General features: G+C 45.1%; 1 protein-coding gene across 3 annotated transcripts in view; it reads right to left on the bottom strand.

The window, feature by feature from the left end:
* The window catches only part of VWA3A (von Willebrand factor A domain containing 3A), a 75,185-nt gene that overhangs the window by 43,524 nt on the left and 21,472 nt on the right, over window positions 1-10,189 (bottom strand). For all 3 annotated transcript variants that reach the window (XM_043523674.1, XM_037911388.2, XM_043523675.1), the window contains exon 15: window positions 1,101-1,181. In XM_043523674.1, coding sequence (XP_043379609.1) covers window positions 1,101-1,181 — 81 coding nt within the window. The remainder of the gene's footprint in view (window positions 1-1,100; window positions 1,182-10,189) is intronic.

Here is a 10,189-nt window from a genome sequence, read left to right on the forward strand (position 1 = left end):
GAGCCCATGTTGTAGAAATAAGCAGTGATATGGTGTTCTAAATCTGGACCCATGTGGCATCATGACTCACATCATCTGCTTTTTATTCCTGCAAATTTCCCCTTGATATAGACAGTCATGTTTCTGTCACTTTCTGCTTCCAAGCTGCCACAGATTGCCCTCAGTGTCCTACACTGATCTGGTATTATTAGTTTTTCACCACTGCCCTCAGTCTCCTCTCCCCCAGGTGTTGTGCATCATCTGTTGCTCAGTTGGAAAACCCCGGTAGATCCATTTCATTGGTGATGAAGTGGTAGATCCACTTCACTGAGGAAGCTCTTTATACAATACACTGTTTTGCAGGGCAAAATTTCCTGTTTAATCTATGCTTTATGAAGCCCTGGAATCAAATTCTTGACCTCAGAATTCTTTGCCTGCCTCTTCTTTCTGAACATGAGCTGTCTGGGACTGCTATGGTAGCAGGGTGCTCTGTCTTATTGCCATAGACTGCTACAATATCACACAGCAGTTATCTGAGCTTGTGAGTGCTTTGCTTGCTAAAATGTCCAATGTATGCCCTAGTTTATTTTTTTGTCTGACCAATGACTGCTAGGCATTCTGCTTTATTGGTCTTGTTTACTTCTCAGACTGAATAGAATGGGGATATACTTGTAATTAAGGCATGAAATTATAGGAGAGGATTGTATTAGGGTGCGTTTGGGTGTTGCTGGTTTTAATACTGTACAGTATGTGTATTTATAAGATACACAGAACACCAGAATAGGATGGAATAATTACTATGTGTTCACAATAACTTGCTGCTGGACAACAAAGCATGTTTGGCACTAGTCCAGCAGTGCTCCTGACAGACCTGTTCCTCTTGTTTAGAATTCTTCATTGTTAGATGAATCTGTTCATATATCCAGCCAGGTTACTGGGTCCTGTATGCTGCAGATACACTCAATGACAGCTGTAAGCATCTCGTCTTGTAACCAACTGTGCCTGTGAATCCTCTCTGTTGCTGGCCTCATCTCAGTGCAGGATAATCACTGAGATGGAATCACTAGGTGTGCATGTAGTACTGAATTGTAGGACCAACTAGACAAATATTAATAACTCACCTGATAGTCATATAATATTGGTGGGTCCACGTGAACATTTTTCACCGTCCCATCATGCCATTCAAACTGCATCATTGCTTTCTGAAAGGATGAGAAAACACTCCACTGTTTAAAGCAACATGTATGTTGTAATTTACATAAACATGACATTCTTTCCATTGAGTTTATTAGTGAAGAAATACACAGACTGTAGTTAATGACATTATATGTCTGACTTAAATCCATAAATGTAAGAAAACTAAAAGTCTATGGAGTTTCACCTGCTTACATCAGGGCTGAATTTGGTTCTGTAAGCCTAAGAGGCAGAACACAGAAGGATATTTAAACCTGCACAGATTAGGCATCACAATTTCAAATAAATACTACTTTTTCAGATAAAAATCTACCAGACAACCTCTTTGGACTGGATGTTCTATACAGGATGAAAGCTTTCTGAGCAGGCCACACAATGAGGCATTATACTTTTAAAAAAAAAGTTATTTATTTGGGGCCAGTGCTGCAAGGTACTCCTGCAAGAGTATTCGTAACTTCAATGAAGTTCAAGGATGCTCAGAGTATTTAGAATCTCACAAGGTCAGTCCAGAGAAGTTATTTAGGATCATACAACTAGGAATACTGCTCTCTGTGGCAGCAATGCTACACAATTGAAAACAAATATTTTACCTTATTTTTCCATCAGCATACAATGACTTCAGGTAACATGAAAATAACAAAGAGATTTGGATACATATTCACCAAGGAGACAACACCTTCCTTCACCCCCCAAAAAACCCCATATCAAACCAATCAACCAACCTTTCCCCCTCAAACAAACAACCACCCCCCAAAAAAACCCACTTTGGAAAATAAGCTTTACAGTGTCATCAGAGTGTAAAACACAATTTAAAAAATTAGTTTCTGGCAGCCCAACAGAAGTTCCAGAGCTGATGTCCTCTCACTGAAAATGCCCTACCTCTATCCTCAGCCCCGTGCTGTAACCAGGAGGCTAACAGACAATGACAAGGAAGCTTATAAAATACGGGAAAACTAAACAAAATTAGTGTGCCCTTCTCATATGCTGGTAAACAACCCTTGGCACTCAGACGGCCTAGTAGAAACACTGCAAGCTCGGAGGGGTTGCAAGCATTTAGGAGGATAGGATTCAAATCCAAAATGACCTTGACAAATTGGAGAATTGGTCTGAATTCAACAAGATGAAATTCAATAAAGACAAGTGAAAAAATACTTCACATAGGAAGAAAAAAATCAAATGCACAACTATAAGATGGAGAGTAACTGGCTCGATGATAATACTGCTGAAAAGGTTCTGGGGGTTATAGTGGATCACAAGCTGAACGAGAGTCAACAATGTGATGCAGCTGAGAAAGAGGATAATATCATACTGGGATGTATTAACAGGAGTGTCATAAAATCGTCAGTTTTAGCTGGTAATGAAGGATGCTTAGGATGGTAATGCAGAGTCCTCCACTTAGGACGGAAGAATCTAATGCACCGCTACAGACTAGGGACCAAATGGCTAGGCAGCAGTTCTGCAGAGAAGGACCTAGGGGTGACAGTGGACGAGAAGCTGGATATGAGTCAACAGTGTGCCCTTGTTGCCAAGAGGGCCAATGGCATTTTGGGGTGTATAAGTAGGGGCATTGCCAGCAGATCGAGGGACGTGATCGTTCCCCTCTATTTGACATTGGTGAGGCCTCATCTGGAGTACTGTGTCCAGTTTTGGGCCCCACACTACAAGAAGGAGGTGGAGAAATTGGAGAGAGTCCAGCGAAGGGCAACAAAAATGATTAGGGGTCTGGAACACATGACTTATGAGGAGAGGCTGAGGGAACTGGGATTGTTTAGTCTACGGAAGAGAAGAATGAGGGGGGATTTGATAGCTGCTTTTGACTACCTGAAAGGTGGATCCAAAGAGGATGGATCTAGACTATTCTCAGTGATAGCAGATGACAGGACAAGGAGTAATGGTCTCAAGTTGCAGTGGAGGAGATTTAGGTTGGATATTAGGAAAAACTTTTTCACTAGGAGGGTGGTGAAACACTGGAATGCGTTACCTAGGGAGGTGGTGGAATCCCCTTCCTTAGAAGTTTTTAAGGTCAGGCTTGACAAAGCCCTGGTTGGGATGATTTAGTTGGGATTGGTCCTGCTCTGGGCAGGGGGTTGGACTAGATGACCTCCAGAGGTCCCTTCCAACTCTGAAATTCTATGATTCTATGATTAACTGCTTCATCTGGGGAGGACAAAGGAATTGCCAAAGATGCAGAAGGGGTCACATGTTCCTCCAGATGATGAGGATGATGATCAGTACTCTGTACATCCTGTTTGGGATCACAAATACCATGCTATTGAGGTTGTTGCATTGACTAGGGAGGCTCAACTGTAGGGGAGGCCATCTATTCCTGGATGAGATGTGGAGGGCGTGCTCAAAAAATATGGTCCTAAATAATGAGGTTGAGGATTTCAAGGTACCCAATAAGACCAAGACAGCATACCATATTAGGAAAAACTTTTTCACTAGGAGGGTGGTGAAACACTGGAATGTGTTACCTAGGGAGGTGGTGGAATCCCCTTCCTTAGAAGTTTTTAAGGTCAGGCTTGACAAAGCCCTGGCTGGGATGATTTAGGTGGGGATCGGTCCTTCTTTGAGCAGGGGGTTGGACTGGATGGCCTCCTGAGGTCCCTTCCAACCCTGATATTCTATGATTCTGTGACCATAAGGATATGGCATATGAGATCATGGTGGAGGAATCCAGGGAGTCTGCATTTTGCCTGATCCATGTCTCTCACAGCAAGAAGAACAACATCCTGATGTGACCTTTTCTGATTCCCGCTCATGGATTTACTCAGGCAGTATCTGCCATGAAAGAAGGACTTCTGCTATAAGCTAATGAAAAAGATTCCAAAGAATAAACCTGATCTCTGTAGAACTTTGGGAGGTTCTAGACAATTCTCCCTGAGATATAGATATTGGGTGCTGATGAGGCTGGACGAAGTTAAATCTTCCCTATCAGTATCCTAGGTACTGACAGAGGCTTTGTAGATGTTGGTAATGGTGTCATGTTTAGAAGGTTAGCTTCCAGTGCAATAGTTAAAACCAGATGTTGCAAATGTAGCCAGAGCAGAGGTCGATTGCACTGAAGGAGGCGATATTGGAGGCACTAATACTATGGGGATTAATGTAGATCTCATTTCTCTATGTGGTACCAAGGTTTCTGGAACTGACAGAACCACTGTAGTTAGTACTGATGTAGGAGGGTTGGCAACAGAGCTCAAATGGTACAGTGCCAGGGCTGAAAAATGCACCTCTTGTTAGAGAGTACAACTGAGGTGCAGGTCAGATGTATGATAATTCTTTGACTTCCTCTTAGACTATACTGGGGATGGTGGTAGGTGCTCAGTCATGGTCTTAGATGTCTGCTCTTCTCTCCCACATATAGCTAGAGCAACTGACTGACCCACACAGGCCTGTGCTGCACCATCACTACCTTTAGAAAATGTAAGGTCTTTTGGTAACGGAAGAGACCTAGAGTACTAAGGTTAACATCCCCGATTAAACAGAGCACTAGCCAAACGCAGTTGCAAACACTAGCCACATCTTTCAACCCACAGTTCTCCAAATCAGATACACTCTTCACTGAATGCTCTGAGTAAAATGTTTGTCAAGCACCTTAGCTTTTGAGCATGTTTTGATCTGCAGATGGGGCACTTGTCCAGAATGTGGCCTTCTCTAAGGCAAAAAAAGCATTTACAATGCCCATTATTTCAGGGCATTGCTGCTTTACATGAAGGGCAGGACTTAAACCCTGGACACTGTCTCACACATGAGGCTAATGCCTCAGTAGTAATGCTATCTTTAAACAAAAACAAAACACCCGCCCCGCCCGGCCCCCCCCCCAAAGTCAAAACACCATGTAATGGTCCTCACTCGGGGGTTGGTTGGGAAGCGTGGCCTAGTGGTCAGGGCTGTGACCCATGACTGGCAGGGGTTTGGTAGGGGAGCCCGGGCCCTCCCACTCCACCAGGCTCTGACCCAGGGCCCTTTGGGGCTACCAGCAGTCTGGCTACTGAGGCGGCTTAAGGCCACTTCCTATCTCTGCCCCTACCCCAACCTGGGGGCCAGCTCAGTCCAAGGCTTTCCCCTCCTGAGATAGTCCAAATCAAGAAAGATAAAAAGGGATTACCAATGTCCAAGGTTCATCTGTGGGGGATAGGGGAATTCTTCCCTCTCTGACTGTTTCTGGGGTTGGTCCTCCCTTCCCTCAGGAGGGCCCTTTGGGGCAGTTAGATTAGAGATATTGGCCTTCCCTCTGTTCTCCACTGCAGGAGCCATGGGTTGCAGGTCTGCTCTCTTCCAGGTCTGCCCCCAAATTAGCTGTTTCTGTCTTTTAATTCCTCTACCAAATGGAACATTTGCTGCAGATGTGGTTGGGTGTGGCTGGCTGGGCCCAAAGTAATTCCTGAACAGCTAGTTGCTTAGTCTGGGGTTTGTACACCCATTCACACACCACCACCATAAAACCTTTTGTGCCAACAGGCTAGGAAAAAGGAGTAACAAGAAATAACTCACTCTAAACTAGTTCTGTGTTAATCTAACACTAATCCTACGCTGACAGTTGAGAACTATGGTGCAGTAGGCAGACCCCACTGCTAAATTCTGTCCCACTGCCACAGATAGTAAGAAGGAACTGAGAGGTGGTTGGGTCCCTTCTGTCCTTTATGCACTTTGGGGAAGGGGGGAAATACGTGTGTGTGTGGGCGGGTGCAAGACTGCATGAATGCCATGTCACAATGGACACTGCTTGCCAACAGATTTTGTGTGCATGGGGCTCATGTGCAGCTAGAGTGGGATCCATGTGGACAAATACTCAAGAAGCAGTCTTTTCCCTCTCTCTTAGATCCACTTCCACTTGCTAATACCCACTGTTACGATCCAATGTGGAAAACCAGATTAAACCTGCTACAGCATCCAGGGTATCATTTTTTGTGGTGACAGATAACAATCCTTTAGAGTAACTTCATTTAATTTCCTACAGTCCCATATAATCTTGTTCCGCCATCTTTTTTCTTAATCAAAAATATGGGTAAGGACTGTTTGAAAGTTCATTTATTCCTTCCTGAAACATTTCCACAATGGCCTAAAGAACCTCTTCTCTCTTCACAACTGGTACATGGTATGGGGTCTGTTTAATGGGTTGATTTCCCCCGGTGTCAATCTTGTGCTGAACCAGTGTAGTATAACCTATATCTTTGACAGCATGAGAACAACCCTTGATTCCTAACCTCCGCCCCCCCAAATTAGACTTTTCTGCTGCTCTTTATTTAAATGTATATTGCTGCACTGGAACAACTCCAACAGAAACTCTGGGAGCTCGCTTTCACCTCTTTCTCCCTTAAAGTTTTCCTCTGTACCAGCTTTTACTAGTTCACATTTAGCAACTGTGATTTTCTCTTTTTCGGTTTGTCAGAAACATTCAGTAAATGAACAGGAATCCATTCCTGCTTGAGATTCACAAAAAGTTGGGCAGCTAAAATTCCCACAAAACCCTGGGTCTCAACACAAGTCTCAACCATTCCTTATCTTTCTCTTGCTGGAAAAATACTACAGCACACAGCTGATATTATGGTTTTAGCCCAGGAGTTAAGACAACTTGCTGACTAACATTCCCTAGCATTTTCAAAATGCGTGGTCTCATATCTTATATTTGAGCCCATACTCATAATTCTTCTGCTCCTATTACATATTCAGTAGCCAAATTCCCATTATTGTTTAAATGTCAGACCTGAAGAAAAAAAAGTGGGGCTACATCTTACACCTTCTGAATTTTCCCCTTCGTCTTGGTGTCTCCCAATTTACTGAACGGCATTAGGGACTTTTGCTATATTTTGTGACTCTCCGTTCTGGCTGCCCCTCACTGTTATGTAAGGGGTTAAAGCCACACTGGGGAGGCTGCGCAGGAGGCAGCAAATAAGGAAAAGGCTTGTAGGGCCAGCCAATTAGGGGAAGGTTTATTGGATTAGCCAATCAGGGCCAGGCTGGCCCATATAAGAAGGGGTTGCTGAGCAAAGCGGAGGCGGTCCCTCCCTGGAGTTTGAGGGAGGAGAAGTGGCTGCTTAGAGGGCTAGTGCACCATGGAGAAAGCAGCGTTGGACAGGGTCAGCAGAGTAAGAGAAGGCTCCAGGCTGATGGCTGCCAAACTGAGGCCCTGACACAAGGGCAGAGGAGGTGCTGGGGCTGCGCAGGAGTGGCCCAGGCGAGGAGATGGCAGAGTTGGAGGAGGAGCAGTACATGGCTGCCAGCTATAGGGTCCCTCGGTCGGGGCCCGGAGTAGTGGGTGGGCCTGGGCTCCCCTCGTTACCCCTCCAGGCCACTGAGGGGATTGGCTAGAACCTGGACTGCAGATTGTCACTGAAGCAAGTAGTTGGAGAAAGAACCGAGTGGGGGACAGACGGAGAGCTGTGTCCAGAAGAGGATGATACAGTCTGGGGAGTGACGAGGGTCCTGGACGCAGAGACAGGAGTGACAACAGGTGAGACATCACCTGAGGAGGGCGCCTTGGCAACCCCGAGCTAATTCCTAGGATGGCCAGCAGGAGGCACCACGGTGTTGAGTCGAACCCTGTCACACCACGCAACTTAAATTTGGCCCACTGTGCATGTGCATTATGATACAATTTTTAATTACATGATCTCATACTATGGTTTTCCACAGGACCTGTGCCTCATTCAGAGTACAGAATGTATGGTGCTCACTTAATGAGCAGCTGGGGGCTTTGAACTGATATAACTATTCCAATGAAACTGCTCCAGTACTAACCCCTAGGGTAGTTATGCTTGTAACACTGTAAAAAGTGATTTGCAATGGTGCAAGTATGTCTAGTCTAGGGATTTGCACTGGTTCAGCTATATTGGTATTTTGCACAGATGTATAAACTTTAGTGCAGGAGGATTTAGTGTCCTTGTATTCATGATCATTTTTACAGAAATCTGAGAAACTGAGTTCTAGCAATCTTACGGATATTTCTAATTACGCACTTCTGATTTTACTACCAGATTTACATCCCCCCCACCAAATGGTGGATGGACTGCTGAACTACACAGATAGCCACTTTATTTTCTCCTGACTGATTAATCTCAGCCACGAGGTTTTGGGTCAGTATCCAGGCCCCAGGTAAACTAGGTGAAAAGATATTGCAAAGACAGCTTCCTGGTAACATTAAATGTAGTTCAGTGGCATTGGATCTGTACAGTCACAATGCTGGGAAAGATAGATAGTGCTGAGAGTATGTTTCCCAACAATGAGAATATGCGGAGGCCGTCTTGGAAAGATGTTGTTTGGAACACACTGCTTGCAACACATGTATAATAATTTGTCTCCACAAAAACAACCTGCCAGACATGTTATAAAAGCAGCATCACTTGCCCCATAACCTCAGCCGTGCTGAACACAACGCCATCAACAGGCTCAGGAACAACTCTGACATCAAAATCAAAAAGGCTGACAAAGGAGGTGCTGTCGTCATCATGAATAAGTTGGAATATGAACAAGAGGCTGCTAGGCCGCTCTCTAACTCCACATTCTACAGGACATTATCGTCTGATCCCACTGAGGATTACCAAAAGAAACTACACCATCAGGAACAGATCTGTGCAGACACATGCCCAGGGGTATTCTATCTGCTTCCCAAGATCCATAAACCTGGGGAATCCTGGACTCCCCATCATCTCAGGCATTGGCACCCTGACAGCAGGATTGTCTGGCTATGTGGACTCTCTCCTCAGGCCCTACGCTACCAGCACTCCCAGCTATCTTCGAGACACCACTGACTTCCTGAGGAAACTACAATTCATTGGTGATCTTCCAGAAAACACCCTCCTGGCCACTATGGATGCAGAAGCCCTCTACACCAACATTCCACACAAAGATGGATTACAAGCCGTCAGAAACAGTATCCCCGATAATGTCACGGCAAACCTGGTGGCTGACCTTTGACTTTGTCCTCACCCACAACTATTTCACATTAGGGGACCATATATACCTTCAAGTCAGTGGCACTGCTATGGGTACCCACATGGCCCCACAGTATGCTAACATTTTTATGGCAGACTTAGAACAACGCTTCCTTAGCTCTCGTCCCCTAACGCCCCTACTCTATTTGCGCTACATTGATGACATCTTCATCATCTGGACCCATGGAAAAGAAGCCCTTGAGGAATTCCACCATGATTTCAACAATTTTCATCCCACCATCAACCTCAGCCTAGACCAATCCACACAGGTGGTCCATTTCCTGGACACTACAGTGCTAATAAGCAATGTTACATAAACACCACCCTATACCAGAAACCTACTGACTGCTAGACTTACCTACATGCCTCCAGCTTCCATCCAGGACGCACCACACGATCCATTGTCTACAGCCAACCTCTAAGATACAACCGCATTTGCTCAAATCCCGCAGACAGAGACAAACACCTATAAGATCTCTATCAAGCATTCTTAAAAGTACAATACCCACCTGCTGAAGTGAAAAAACAGATTGACAGAGCCAGAAGAGTACCCAGAAGTCATTTACTACAGGACAGGCCCAACAAAGAAAATAACAGAACTCCACTAGCTGTCACCTTCAGCCCCCACCTAAAACTTCTCCAGTGCATCATCAAGGATCTATAACCTATCCTGAAAAATGATCCCTCACTCTCACAGATCTTGGGAGACAGACCAGTGCTCGCTTACAGACAGCCCCCCAAACTGAAGCAAATACTCACCAGCAGCCACACACCACACAACAAAAACACTAACCCAGGAACCTATCCTTGCAACAAAGCCCAATGCCAACTCTGTCCACATATTTATTCAAGTGACACCAGCATAGGACCTAATCACATTAGCCCCGCCATCAGAGGCTCGTTCACCTGCACATCTACCAATGTGATATATGCCATCATGTGCCAGCAATGCCCCTCTGCCATGTACATTGGCCAAACCAGACAGTCTCTACGCAAATGGTTAGGGACTATTTAGAAAAGCTGGACGTGCACAAGTCCATGGGGCCGGACGAGTTGCATCCGAGAGTGCTGAAGGAATTGGC

Source organism: Chelonia mydas, chromosome 10 (genome assembly GCF_015237465.2).
Source record: "Chelonia mydas isolate rCheMyd1 chromosome 10, rCheMyd1.pri.v2, whole genome shotgun sequence".
NCBI classification, from domain to species: domain Eukaryota; kingdom Metazoa; phylum Chordata; order Testudines; family Cheloniidae; genus Chelonia; species Chelonia mydas.